The 13774-nt window shown below is 58.2% G+C and overlaps 6 protein-coding genes across 6 annotated transcripts; 4 read left to right on the top strand and 2 right to left on the bottom strand.

The window, feature by feature from the left end:
* Nucleotides 1–827: 827 nt before the first annotated feature.
* On the top strand, nucleotides 828–2803 carry P884DRAFT_280015 (major facilitator superfamily domain-containing protein; the record flags this gene model as incomplete). Its single annotated transcript, XM_069443384.1, has 3 exons — nucleotides 828–1453; nucleotides 1681–2180; nucleotides 2274–2803. The coding sequence occupies 3 exons, from the start codon at nucleotides 828–830 to the stop codon at nucleotides 2801–2803; spliced, it is 1656 nt and encodes a 551-aa protein (XP_069294655.1).
* Nucleotides 2804–3175: 372 nt separating this feature from the next.
* On the top strand, nucleotides 3176–3684 carry P884DRAFT_208523 (uncharacterized protein; the record flags this gene model as incomplete). Its single annotated transcript, XM_069438880.1, has 3 exons — nucleotides 3176–3214; nucleotides 3351–3420; nucleotides 3521–3684. Coding segments are annotated over 3 exons (273 nt in total), but the record flags the coding sequence as incomplete, so codon positions are not given.
* A 3538-nt stretch (nucleotides 3685–7222) lies between these two features.
* P884DRAFT_272202 (uncharacterized protein) lies at nucleotides 7223–9532 on the top strand (the record flags this gene model as incomplete). The annotated part of the gene is made up of 3 exons (XM_069442501.1): nucleotides 7223–7475; nucleotides 7652–9408; nucleotides 9488–9532. 3 exons carry the CDS (start codon nucleotides 7223–7225, stop codon nucleotides 9530–9532), a joined length of 2055 nt encoding a protein of 684 aa, XP_069294653.1.
* Nucleotides 9533–9858: 326 nt separating this feature from the next.
* P884DRAFT_208599 (riboflavin kinase) lies at nucleotides 9859–10749 on the bottom strand (the record flags this gene model as incomplete). The annotated part of the gene is made up of 2 exons (XM_069438887.1): nucleotides 9859–10329; nucleotides 10507–10749. 2 exons carry the CDS (start codon nucleotides 10747–10749, stop codon nucleotides 9859–9861), a joined length of 714 nt encoding a protein of 237 aa, XP_069294652.1.
* Nucleotides 10750–11069: 320 nt separating this feature from the next.
* Nucleotides 11070–12483, bottom strand: P884DRAFT_263469 (uncharacterized protein). Its single transcript, XM_069441762.1, has one exon. It carries the CDS (start codon nucleotides 12176–12178, stop codon nucleotides 11474–11476), a length of 705 nt encoding a protein of 234 aa, XP_069294651.1. The 5' UTR covers nucleotides 12179–12483; the 3' UTR covers nucleotides 11070–11473.
* Nucleotides 12484–13090: 607 nt separating this feature from the next.
* Nucleotides 13091–13771, top strand: P884DRAFT_208701 (Pre-rRNA-processing protein TSR2-domain-containing protein; the record flags this gene model as incomplete). The annotated part of the gene is made up of 1 exon (XM_069438894.1): nucleotides 13091–13771. A coding segment is annotated over one exon (681 nt), but the record flags the coding sequence as incomplete, so codon positions are not given.
* Between the last annotated feature and the right edge of the window lie 3 nt (nucleotides 13772–13774).

Genomic DNA, 13774 nt, shown 5'->3' with positions numbered 1-13774 from the left:
GAGTCATCATGAATTAACTAATTGCTGGGGGGGAAATGGTTTTCCCTCTGCCGTCGATCGCGTTTCGAAACGCTCAAGCACAACCGGTTCCATGAGCCACTTGCCCAGCTGGGTTTGGGCAAGCGATTCTGTTGGAACCCTAGCACCAGAATCCGTACACACATACAAGACATCATCCCCCCCCCCCCGCGGGCCCGGCGGGGACTCCAGTCAATTGTTAGTGTACGTAGTTGCCGCTGGACAAAGCCGCATCCGCCCGCGCGCGCCACCTAAAATTATTACCGTTGCATCGGCGCAGAGAAATGGGATGGGTGGCCCCGGGGCGGGTTGGGGGTGCCCCACGACGGGGGAGGGAATCCGTCGGATCTCGACGTTCTCGGGTCCCCTTCAGTCATCCGCGCTCGGAGATCGGGACAAGGGGAATGTGGCCGAAAAGGCCGTTAATAATAAACGTCAAAGAGCCGCCCTCCTTCGAGTCTCCCTCTCCAACGTCGCGGCTTTTTGTCCTGTTGTGTCCCACAGCCGACGAACACTACCGGCGCCGGTGACCCTTTTTCTTTGTTAGGGAGCCACTCGATCGTGGCGAATCGTCGACGTAGTGACCACCACTAGGTGATGCGCAGAGCCTTGACGCGGTCCCCCCCCCCCCCCCACAAAACGTTTGGATCACTTCGACCACCTATCTCGGCGTGAGATGACCCGAGCTCGCCCGAACTGCCTTCGGCCGTGACTGTTTCTTGACTTGGAACCCTTGCGACGAAAAGGAAATCAGGAAAACGACAACGAACAAGGAGCACCAACAGCAGTACCAATAACACCAGCAGCAAATGGACGAAAAAGAAGAGAGCGAGGCCAGGTCGGGCCTCGATCCCAACCGCTTCGACGCGGAAGTGCGGGAAGAAGAAGGAACCGAGACGGCCACAGAAAGCCAGACAGTAGTAGCCGCGGCGACACCACCCTCGATAGACGACACGGAAAAGGGGCTCCTCAGCAGCACCACTTCCTCGTCCCAGCCCAACCCCCATCAGCCCATCCGCACGGCGGTGCCGGCAGCCGCAACAACGCCGACAACAGAAGCACCAGCAGCAGCAGCCCGTCCAAACTCCCCCCCATCTCCCGCGGCGGGCCGGCGCCTCAGCGACGAGACCGTCGCGACCCTCCGGCGCGAGCGCTCCCACAACGGCTGGGGTTGCGACGGCGACGGCGACGTCGAAGCGGGCGGGGCTACTGCCACCGAAAGCGACGGAGGCGAGAAGGGGCTGCCGCAGACGCAGACGCAGCAGCAGCAGCAGCAGCAGCAGCAGCAGCAGGGGGAGGGGTCCGAGCAGGAGGAGAAGGACCCCTTCGAGGTCGGCTGGGACGGCGGCGACAGCGACCCGATGTGCCCGCGCAGCTTCGCTACCTGGCGCAAGTGGCTGATCATCATCATCACGAGCGTGGGGTCCTTTTGCGTGTAAGTTCTTACCAATTTTTCTTTCTTTTTTTTTTTTTAACCCTGCTGCCTCTGTGTCTGTCTCGTTGTATCTTGGGTGTGCCTGTATGATGGTGGGTAAAGGGAAGAGGAGGGAAAAAAAAGGGGGGGGGGTTGTTGGTTGGTTGGTGGTGAGCGCCAGGGTCCAATGATTCTCGGTTTCTCGGTCGGATAGGTCGGATATTGATGGGGATTGTGTGCGCAAACAGGACGAACGCGTCGGCATCGTATACAGCAACCTACGCCCAGATGGACGCCGAGTTCGGCAACTCGCGGCTGGTGGCCACGCTGGGGCTCTCGTTCTTCGTGCTGGGCATCGCGCTGGGGCCGTTTTGGTCGCCCCTCGCCGAGTTCTACGGCCGGCGGCCGATCTACCTCTGCTCCTTTGCCGGCTTCATCATCTGGCTGATCCCGTCGGCCGTGGCCAAGAACATCGAGACCATGATCGTGGCCCGCTTCTTCCAGGGCCTGGCCGGAAGCGCGTTCCTGTCCGTCTCGGGCGGCACCGTGGGCGACCTTTTCACGCGCGACACCATGCTGGCGCCCATGTCCGTCTTCACGCTCGCCCCTTTTGTTGGTCCCTCGCTCGGGCCGCTCGTAGGCGGCCTGATCAACACGTATACCAACTGGCGCTGGACCCATTACGTGTTGCTCATCTGGGCCGGCGTGCTGTTGCTTACCATTGCCCTGTTCGTCCCGGAGACGTACCGTGAGTGCTCTTGTTCTTGTTATCTCTGACTGACGCCTCGAGTGGTGGTGGTGGTGCTGCTGCTGCTGCTCCGATGCTGACGCGTGGTGGTAGATCCGGTCCTGCTCAAGAGAAAGGCAGAAGAACTCCGCAAGTCGACCGGCGACCCGAGGTGGCGCGCCCCCATCGAGAAGATGACCAGGTCTGTCTCCAGGACGGTGGCCTACTCCTTGCTCCGGCCCTTCCAGATCCTCTTCTTTGAGCCCATGGCCATGATCCTCAACATCTACACCGCCATTCTCCTCGGCATGCTCTATCTCTTCTTCGGCGCCTTCCCCCTCATTTTCCGCACCAACCACGGCTTCAACCTGTGGCAGGTCGGCCTGACTTTCATGGGCCTTTTGGTTGCCATGATCACCTCTTGTCTGAGCACACCCTTCTGGTCCAGACTCCGGCAAAACATGGTGGCCAAGCGGCACAAGGAGACAGGCGTGCTCAAGGACGAGCCGGAGGACCAGTTGCCGCCCGTCATAGTTGGTGCGCCGTTGATTACCGGAGGCCTGTTCTGGTTCGGCTTCACCACCTACCCCGAGGTACATTGGATCGTGCCCATCATCGGTTCTGGCGTGTTTGGTCTAGGGTAAGTGCAGTAGTTTCCGGGCCCCCAGGTTTACATATCATTTTCCTACTTCTCTTCCCTATTATACCCCCCCCCCCTTTTTTTTTTTTTTTTTTTGCTTCGGCTGTCCCCTTGGCGTGATGAGGGTAAGCGGACTGCGGGAGCACCGAATCAGGAGGGTGATGCAGTCTGCGTAACCGGATGATCTCCGATTCAACCCGGACGCCGATCCCCTCTTACGCGTCGACCCTGTCACTCCCTGTTTTGGTCATGGCTTGCTCGGAATGTTCCAGAGACTCCGTGTCCCTGGTTTGGTGCTGTGACGTAACATGTCCGTCTGTGGCTAGTTTGCGAAGCCTCATGCGGATCCCCGTCGCTAACCGCGGCTTGTTTACGCAGGGTGTCGCTCGCCTTCACGGGGGTCTTCTCTTTTCTGGTGAGTGTAACCCCTCCTCTTCCGGGAGGCACAGACGCGCCCACGGCCACACGGGATCATCATGACCCGGTGTAGAGGCGTTGGGTGGAAAACGATTATGGGGGTTCTACAGTACTGACACGAGCCGGCGGTCCAGGTCGACGCATATCCGCGGTACGCAGCGAGCGCCCTGGCATCTAATGCCCTGGTGCGATGTGTCTTCGCAGGTAAGCTCCTACCCTTGGCTCGACGGAGGTTTCGTATCTCCGCTGGGCCTCGCAACCGGTTTGGCCCATTTGCCCGGACACGTCCGCTGATACTGCTCAGCCGCGTTCCCTCTCTTTGGTATCCAGATGTACGAGGCCCTTGGGTATCAGTGGGCTACCGCACTCGTCGGCTTTGTGACTCTGGCGCTCATGCCATTTCCCTACATCTTTTATCGATATGGCAAACGGATACGATCAAGAAGCAGGTATGCCACCACCTCATGACGCGGCGGCTCCCGGTATATCGAGGCGGAGATGGGCTAGGGACAAGAGGGAGGGGAGGAAGATGGGGAAGGAAAAAAAAGAAGGTGCGGGAATAGAGAGGTGAACGTTTTGGTTTCACGCGGGTTTGAAACCATCCCACTGAACGTCACCGGCCCGTTCAAGGCTTGCAGCTGGGCTTGGCTGTGATCTGCCGCGATCACGCTTGGCAGAGGGGGGCCCTTCGGCAGCAGACCTGACAGGGGAGCCAGCCATGTTCTATCGGCGGCACGGCGTCGGTGGCTGACCTCGTCAGTCGCTCTGAAACGACACCCCCTTGTCTACCACTTCAGTTCTGGGCAGATTTCCTATTATCGGTGGCACACAAACACCGCCTAATGGTCCCTGTCTCACTCGACCGAGCTGGAGGGCAACCCTGGGCTCTGGCATACTAGCGTACATATGCTGAAATGGAGACTGCCCACTACCGCAGTGAAACAGCATACGGAGTACGCTGAGTGAATCTTGGAACAGGGGATCAAGAAGGGCAGGATTGTGGGCCGGTCGGGCATCAGCTAACGGAACTCTGATCTGGTGTCTATTGACCACACTGCATAGTTGGACACGAGTCGGCACTGCCGCTGTCTTAAGGGTGGTGATCATTGGCGGCATGGTGGACGACGTTGACAGAGGGGCGTGGCAGAACAGGGGCGCACACCCGCTGTTCGTGGGCACGCTACTCGGCGGCGCCCAGCAACAACATGCCCACCCGGAGCACGGCGAATCCAGCCGGCTATTGGCGCAGATCATGACTTGAAAAAGATGGGGTCGAGGTAGAGATCGAGGCTGAACCGCAGAGTACGGAGTACTGCCCACCGTAGACCTGGGTGACGTGATCTTTCAGATATGGTCTAGTATTGTATGATGGGGTAATAGAGAGTGCAGATGACGAGACGAGCATCCAGGACCTGGCGACATTTTGATCCCTGGCATGTCGCCAAGTTCCGGAGAACTGTAGCAGCATCATAACCCGGGAACTTCACACAATATCGCCAAGGGCCTGTGTGTGTCCATAGCGGTCTCCCTCCCTCCCTCCCTCCCTCTCTCTCTCTCGCGGCCCGAGTGCTCAGAGTCTCTAGAGTCCCGAAGTTCCGGGCGACTTCTAGTGCCCGGATGAAGTTTGAAGCCAGATTTACGGCGTTGCCTCGGTTGGCAGGGCACGGACCGAGGGCTGAGGTCTGGGTGTGCTTAGCCCCAAGAGTGAAGTACAGTATCCGCACCTTAACGGATAGCTACACTGCACTTCGAGATGAAATCGAGTAAGGGAAAAAATGAACCAAAAAAAGGGGTAGTCATCCTGAAAGTCCATGATGGTAATTCTCAGACACGAGCCCAAGGCTGTGTCCGGGCTGATTGATATCTTGGGCCTGACAAGTTAACCGAAGACCACCGAGCTCGGCTGGTGTAACTGGAGGCCAGGTCAGAGTGTGAAAGGATTCCATGCGCAGCACACTATGTTGTGTAAGGTACGCAGATACGGACGCAGCTGGGCGGTGTGCTGAGCACGCGGGTATGTTGTACTCTGTAGTGTATTCAGCGAAGTAAGGCAGGTAGTTATGTATTGTACGGATTACACTGCGTCCCGCATAACGTTACGGGCGATCCTCGTTTCTCGATAACTACTCCGTAACCAACTGCGAATGGAACCTCGAATTGTTTCTGATGGGAATCCAGGTGGCCGGTGGCGCTCTGCGAACCGTGCGACTACCACATGCGATCGATGAGAGTCCGCCGGGCAACTTCCGTTTCCGTACCCGGTTTCTGGCAAAGCACCCTACAAGTACAGCGTAGCGACGGGGTCACCAATTAGGAGACAGTTCCCCGGTGTGTGAGGACCACCATCTCCACTTCAGCTGCATCCGACGGAGGAATGTCGTGGGTTCGACCGTTGCGAGCGATATCGACTTCCAAACCGAAGAATTCTTCGCTGTTGTTGTGATGCGATGAACTCCTGGTTCCTGCGTCTTGGGTAGAAAGAAAAGCCCCGCAGCTGACGGAAAAGAGGAAAAGAGTGCTGGCTCGGCATCCCTCATCTGCTCGCCCACCTGCGGCTTTGCGGACGAGTCGTCACCATCCACACAGAACGCCGCTGCAAAACCGTCGCGGAATGGACCAGGAAAGAGCGAACGCCATAGACCAATATTCACGCCGATCCGTCGTGCCCGTTGCTCGCTCCACAACTGCCATGCAAACACGACTGAAAAAGCCCGGTCCACCGCGTTTTTAGAGCACAGAAGGCAACAGGCAGCTAGCTGTCTGTCCGGATTTGCCCCTTCCGTCTCGTTTGGTTCACCTTCGGCCATCACACCTGGCTTCCTTTTTTTTTCTTTTTTCTTTTTTCTTTCCCTCTTTCGACGTTGCTAGACGAAAGAAACCTCCGACTCTTAGCTCCGGGGCGGCGCGACGACTGCTTCTGCGCCAGAGGAAAACTGCTGCCAAGAGCGCGACGAGCAGGAGCATCGAGGACGAGGAGGAAACGACGGGCCGGAAGCGGCATAGGAGGCAAACCGCGGGGATGTGCCAGGTAGTCAGCGAGATACAAACCGCAACTTGGATTCGGACGCGCAGATTGCTCAGCGACACCGACCCATCGCAAAAGCCACCCGTTTCGACACCCCGCATCCGCGCCAATTGACCTTTTTGCCTTCCTACAGACCCTTGCCCCTCCTTCGCTTCCCACTCTTACCGACGCCGCCCACTGCGGACTCGCCCAGCCATACCGGTGACGGATAGGTGCAGCTTGAATGCCCTACGATCCACCCGTACGCCGCCCACTCGCCAGCGCCAGAGAATTTCCCCTGGACTGCATCCGTGCTTTATCCGCCGCCGCCGCCGCCGCCGCCGCCGCCGCTGCCGCGGGACAAAAGGGACTGTCGACGAAGCCGCGCGCATTACCCATCTCAGCGAACGGTCTAGCGCCCCTGGACTTGTCCCGTACGGTGGCGCTCCCGTCGCACAAGAACATCTTGGGCTTATATCTCCGAGCCAATTGACAGCATCTTCGCGAGAGCCGCCGAGAATACGAGATTGCCGTCTGTCGCTGTGTATCCGGCCCCGTCAGCTGGCGCCTGCTACTAGCCCCTTCCCCACCTCTTAGCCCGGACCGACGATCTACACTTCTTGCGGGAGGCCACAGCGAAGAGCAGCAGTCCAGTAAGCCACAGCGAATTGTCGATGCATTATCCAGCCTCGCAGGACCAATCCGCACCTGGCCGTTGCCACTCACGACGCGTTTGATTAGAATTCTAAACCCGCGGGGGGCCCTTCATCATCTGCTCGACGTAGCGTACCCGTCCGTCAACATTCTGGGATCTCTTGTTTTCCGTTGTCCTTCTTCAGTCACCTGCCAAGCTGGTGCCACCACAGTTATAGTACCGCAAGAGCTTTCAACGTTGGTCCTCCGCTATCCCTCTTCCAACCAAACCCCGAGTGTGCGTTGGCTTGGGTGTTCCTGCATCATCGTGCTGTTCTTTTTTTGGAGTCATATATAAGCCAGGACGCGATGGCGGAAGACAACGGGAATACCGTGCGTGAGGCTTCGGGCGCCATGTCCGAGAGTGAAAACGACTACGAAGAGACGGAGCAGCTCGTGAAAGACGAGGATGAGAAGATGTCCGACCAAAGGCTAGCCTCGGAAGGTGCCGATACCAGCGGTGAGGCCAAGAAGAAGTTTGACCCCAAAGATCCCCTGCGGCCTCGCAGGAAAAAGGCTAGGCGCGCTTGCTTCGCATGCCAGAGAGCTCACCTAACTTGCGGTAAGCTCCCTTCCTCTCTCCGTAGTCTCTCCATAAACCTATTCCGAAGAGACCCCTTTTTGCCTCTTATCGCGGCCTTCCTCTTTCCCCCCTTACATGCCTACCCCCCCCCCCCACCAAGCAGGGGCTCGGCTAGCCGGGCTGCAAGTACTTGGCTGACTGACTTGTTGCTTTAGGGGATGAAAGGCCGTGCCAGCGCTGTATCAAGAGAGGGTTGATGGATAGTTGCCAGGATGGCGTCCGGAAAAAGGCCAAGTATCTCCACGACGCGCCCCCTGAGGCGTTGAGACCGGTGCTGGGCCCAAACTACAACCCGAACCCAACACCATCACGGGAGAATGGCCATCGGAATTCGACCGTTTCGAACTCCGAGACGTCATCCAACCAGGGCACCTTCTTCTCGCAGTCCACCGCCACCCAGTTTCCCATGTTTTCCGCCTCTCAAACCCCAATAGGAAGCATGTCGGAGAGCCTCCCGTTCGCAAGCCAACAGTCTCCCGTATCCCCGTCCTTCCAGGCATCAGGAAACCAGCAAATAAGCGGCATGGCCGTGCCCCAGGTATCGAGCCCCATGGCGAACTTCGGCGCATTGCCCTTTGATCCGAGCGATCCGAACATCTTTAACTTCAACCTCGAGGGACTTAACTTTGGCAGTCAATATGGTGCCATGGAGTTCGGCATGCTCGGGCACATGTCGTCGGGCGCTGCCGAGACGCCTCCGCAAGACAACAACACCGTGCCGCGGTCGGCGAGCGGCAGCCTCAGCTTTGGGCCTGGGGTCTTTGGGAACGGTGTTAATCAAGTGTACGAGGGCAATGTCTTGGAAGGGTTCCTCGGCCTCGACGCGAATCACAACGGCGTCTACTCGCAGGGTAACCTGCAACATGGCCTTCCCCACGCATACGCGATCGCCGCAGGCCCTACGAGCGTTCAGAGCCCAAGCACCGACACCAACAGCCCGCAGCCGACTCCTCTCGGCTTTGACGGTTCCCCCACTACCACGACCTACTCGTCGGCGCCCGCAAACAAGTCGGCGAGCCAGCGGTCCGCCACGAGACAGTCAAACGCCCTGTCGAAACTCGGGCAGCAATCAATCCTGGGAAAACGCCAGCGGGACCCCTCGTTCATCTACGATTCCGTCAAGGAGCCGTTCGGTTACGTTGCGAGCTTCCACAAGCTCTTCGGCCTCATTCAGAGCCGGTTTTCGGCGGCACACACGTCGCGCATTGCCAAATCGCTGGCCAGCATCCGGCCGTCTCTGATGGCATCCACAAGAAACCTGACGAGGCAGGACCTTGTCTTCATGGAGAAGTACTTCCAGCGGTCGCTATTCGAGTACGAGGAGTTCATGCACCAATGTTCCAGCCCCACGCTCGCCTGCAGACGGACGGGAGAAGTGGCAGGCGTGAACAAGGAGTTTACCGCGCTCACAGGATGGACAAAAGATGTGCTGCTCGGAAAAGAGCCGAACCGAAACGTCAACCTGGGCGGTTCTGCCGCGGCCAGCTCCAGTGCCAAGGGACGAGTCGGTCTCGCCACCCCGCGCCTCAAGAGCCTGAACACGGAAAGCCTCGGCTCGGCAGACGGACCACAACCCGTGTTTCTCGCAGAATTGATGGACCATGACAGCGTCGTTGAGTTCTACGAGGATTACTCCCAGTTGGCTTTTAACGACAGCCGAGGGCACAAGACGCGCAAGTGCCGGCTCCTCAAGTACCGCCCGCCGGAGAAAGAGGACGGCGCGAACGAGGGCAACGCCGACGAGCCGACGCCGCAGAAAGATCCTCGGAGTAGTATCCTGAGCAACCGCGTGGCCAAGATCGACGGCGAGCATGGAATATCGAGGCTCGAGCGCGACGGCAAGCTCGAGTGCAGCTACACATGGACCATCAAGCGTGACATGTTCGACATGCCTATGTTGTTTGTCATTAATGTAAGTATCCTTTGGGGATTCATTTCCATCTTTTACCCTCGGGATCGGGAACCGCCGAACAGTGCTGATTTCCTCGCAGTTCCTGCCGTGCTATTACCGCAGCAACAATCAGCTAGCCGTATGAGGGGAGCATGTGGACTTTCAACACGGGATATATATAAAAAAAAAGGGAGATGCGACATGGGACACTGACGGTTATCCGGCCGGGCGTTTAAGCCGATGCGTTACTGACTTTCTGTATACTTTTTTTTTTCAACCGTTGTTCATGGAGTTATATTTTTTGGGGTCTGCCGAGGCAGCTGGTGAAAATTGAACGAGGATTCATTATTCCTTCCCATCATGAGAATCGCTTAGCTGGTTTAGATGGCTCCGTCTATTCCCGCAGAAAACTCGCAGCAACCCCATCTAACAACACGCCGGACCCAAACACGACTTCCGGCCTCCCCCCTCTTACTCCCCCTTCCCTTCCACCAATTCACTCGGGCGTATCAACCAGCCACAGTCCAGCGTCCCCCTGAGCACCTTGGTCCCCCCGTCCCCGTTCCCGGGCAGGTCGACCTCGACGTCTAACCCGCTGGGGGCCCAGGCCTCCCGCGCCAGGCTGCGCTTGGCGACGTCGCAGTCGAAGTTGATGTCGGCGACGAGCGCGTCCAGGCCGCTGTAGTCCTTCTCGTCGCGGATGAAGCCGGTGATGAGCAGGCGCATCTCGACGCCGTAGAAGTCGGCGCTGAAGGCGTGCAGCACGTGCACCTCGGCCGACCGCACCGTGTTCTTGTAGAAGGGGTTGTACCCGATCGACATCACCATCGGGTACACGGTGAAGCCGTTGCGGCCCCGCAGTCCCTTCTTACCCGTCACAGAGCCACTTAGTCCTTCTTCTTCTTCTTCTTCTTCTTGTTGTTGTTGTTGCTGTTGTTGTCGCTGCTGATCCTGCTGTTGCTGTTGCCGTTGTTGTTCTTGCTGTGTGGAGGCGGAGGACGCCGCGGATGATGGTGAAGATGATTGTTGCGAGAAGGAGGAGGAGGAGGAGGAGGATGATGATGATGCTGAGGCTGAGGCTGATGATGGCTCAGACGGCTGCGACGAGGGCGTGGGGACGTAATCCGGGTGAGAGGGCGGCAGCCGCAGGGACGCCCAGCCAAAGTAGACGCCGGACGGGGTCGAGGCGATCCATGGGGTCTTGGTGTCGTCCACGGGCAGGTTGGCGGTCGGGATGCCGAGCTCCTTGGAGCCGCGGCCGAACCCGCTTATTACGAGGCCGGACATCTGGAGAGGGTAGGGGGCCTCCGGGCCTGAGGGGTCGCCGACGACGGCCGGGCGGTTAGGGGTCGGTGCTGCCATCGCGGCTGCTTTTTTTTTTTTTTTTTTTCTTTTTGTCGCTGGGGATGATACGGCCTTGGTTTGAGTGCGGTCTGGTTGTGGCCTTTCTCCGTACTGTCTGTAGGTGCTGTGCGACTGCGTAGATAAATGTTTTTCTTTTTAAAAGGTGGGGGGGCACCGCGAGCACGGAGTGAGTCAGGGACGAGGTGATTCTCACGGCTGAAGAAGCGCCGACACCCTCCGGGGGCGGAATCGGAATGGAAACGTGGTGAACGCCTTCGATGGCGGGGTAACTAACGTTAGTGGGGTTCAGAGCTTACCGCAGTCGCTAACTATATTCCACTGCGAATGCTGGCTAACCATTCTTGTCAGGGGAAGGGTCCGGAGATAAGATAAAGTTCGGCTTGGTATGGCCGCCTTACTAGCATTGATGTGAATATACCTGTATGGTACGGGTTCAATTTGGGTTTGAACGACGTCAGAAAGCGAGATTGGTTTCAAGTTGGATCGATGGTACCGCGCATGGCGGCCCCTTGCTGTTATCAGTTACCGGAATGTACTGTTCAGAGAGTAAGGTAATATATATATGTGGTGGTTACAGATCCCGTTACACCACACAACTTCTGGGTCCAGCGCCCGAAACCATCCACCAAAGCACTGCATTAACGTCCCCGTCGAACCTAAGCGTCGAACCTCCCTTCTCATTATTCCCCCTCCCACCCCGGGTTGTCTTTCACGGTCTCCACTAATTCTTCCACTCGGTCCGCCCCAGCCTGACAATGTCGCTCTGCTCCAGCACCCAGACCTTCTCGGGCGCCTTGCCTTCCTCCGCAATCTTTGCAGCGTGCACGGCGGCCCTCGCGATGACCTCGCTCTCCTGCGCCCACCAGTCATACCCCTTGCTCGGTCCGAACCACCGCCCCAGCGCCCGCGCCGCGCCGATCAGGAGCGGTCCTCCCTGATGCGGCACCTCCCGGTCGGCAATGATGAGCCCCGGCCGGAGGATGATGGCCGTCTCGAACCCGAGCTCCCTGATCGTGCTCTCGACGCCCCTCTTCATCTTGCTGTACGGCAGCATGCGGGCGATCGGCCCTCCCGTCCCCGCGCTCGACACGAACACGAAGCGGCGCACCCCGGCCTCCTTGGCGGCCCGCGCCAGCTCCACGTTCAGGTCGTGGTCAATCTTCCACTGGTTGGCGATGCCGCCCGCCTGGGCGCGCGTCGTGCCGAGCGACGAGAAGACGGTGGACGGGACGGGCTGGATGGCCTTGAGCCTGGCGGCCCACTGGGTGGTGTCGGCCTCGACGGTGGCCTGCAGGGTCGGCCCGGTGGACTTGGGCGCGCGCCGCGAGATGGTGTGCACCGCGGCGACGGTGCTGTCGCCGAGCAGGGTCGAGAGAATATGCGAGCCGACGGCACCCGTGCCGCCAAAAAGTAGAGTTGACGTCATGGTGCTGGGCTAAAGGTGGGTAAGGTAATATTATAGCTTTGCTGACACACTCTTGGTTTCTTTGGTCTTTTCTTTTCCTTTCTTTTTTTTTTTTTTTCCTTCGTTGGCCGTCAAAAGGCGAGTCGAACTTATTTGTTTCACGTCGGAAGATGTATGTACGCAAGAATTCGGTGCCTGCGACCTATGTGTATCGCATGGGGTTCATTAATTAAAACTGACGTCGTTTCGAATGCCTGTGGAAACAGGAAGCGCAAAAGAAGCCGATTGGGTTCGTGCTGCTATCCCTCGGCGTCGGAATCAAGCCGATTTCCGCAGTCGACCGGTCACATCATATGCCCCTCTGTAACGTACTTGTACTTCCGTACTGTGATCTTATCGCAGATATGGCGCGCTGAAAGATTCGCCTCTTGATGTCGTCATTGGGCCCCGGAAACTACGACTTCCCTGGCTGCGCAGGTCAGTCGGTTCGCTTCGGCAAAGACGCCCACGATATGATCATTGCTTTGTTTACTCTTCCTCGATATCCATTTGCGAGCAGTTTCGCTTCTTGTTGGGAGCTATTAAAGGCTCTTTTTGCTGTGTTATCAAGTAGCTTGAATCATGCTGCCGCAGGCCGGGGGAGATCACGGCGATAACCCTAACCCTCCTGGTCTGTTGCCCAGGAACGCCAGGGAAAAAAAAAAAAATGATTTTGGCCCAAATTCAACAACCCCTCCATCTTCCATGGTCCCGTCGTTGAATGCTGCCCACCTTCCCACCAACGAACCTTTTGAGAGTCGCATTCCTCCCACAGCAGACCTCTAGAACAACTCAACTATGGCCAACACATCTCTCCCCGATCCGGGTACGCAACTTTCTCCCCTTTCCTCTGAAGAATAACACCTTCCGCGCTAACCATGACTTCACCCCAAAGCCACTTGCCAATCCACCTTCGAGCAAGGTGTCGCCCTCTCGCTGCACCTCTGGGAAGCCCTCACCCTCGCCGTGCAGAACAACTGGGGCGGGCCGGACTCGGCCGACAAGCGCGACTGGTTCGCGGGCGCCATCGTCGACCTCTTCCCGGACGTCTCCAACCTCACCCCCGCACAGCTGCAACAAAAGACTGCACAGCAACAACAGCAACAACAACGACAGCAACAACAACAACCACAACAACATGGCGGGCAGCAGGGTGGCGCGAGCACCGAGGAGCCCGATCAGGAAGACGTTGAGACTGTCCTGCTCCAGGTCATGCTCGACGAGTTCGAGGTCAACGTGGACGACGACTCGGCGTTCGAAATAGCCGAGCAGGTGGTGCGGCTGCGCGGCGAGTGTCTTCGGGGCAAGTTTGACGGCGTGGAGGCGCTGCGGCGGCGGTGGGAGAGCCGCAAGGGGAACAAGGTCGTGTTCAAGAAGGCCGAGGACCAGGATGACGAGACGGATTGGGATTCGGATGATGACGGCGGCGACGGCAGCGACGGCGGCGACGGCGACGAGGATGAGGATGTCGAGATGGACGATGCGCCTCCTGTGGCTGCCCCACCGCGGAGGGAGAGACAGGAGCCCGAGGTGGACGAGGACGGGTTTACCAAGGTTACCAGGAAGAAGAGGTAGAGA

The sequence above is a fragment of the Thermothelomyces heterothallicus genome, assembly GCF_042370625.1.
Source record: "Thermothelomyces heterothallicus CBS 202.75 unplaced genomic scaffold P884_scaffold_26, whole genome shotgun sequence".
Classification (NCBI taxonomy): domain Eukaryota; kingdom Fungi; phylum Ascomycota; class Sordariomycetes; order Sordariales; family Chaetomiaceae; genus Thermothelomyces; species Thermothelomyces heterothallicus.
The sequence above is the reverse complement of the archived record's forward strand: the minus strand, read 5'-3'. Positions and strand labels throughout refer to the sequence as shown.

Bases quoted from the DNA above. Each gene is read 5' to 3' on its own strand.
- P884DRAFT_263469 (XM_069441762.1), bottom strand. From the start codon at position 12,178: ATGACGTCAACTCTACTTTTTGGCGGCACGGGTGCCGTCGGCTCGCAT.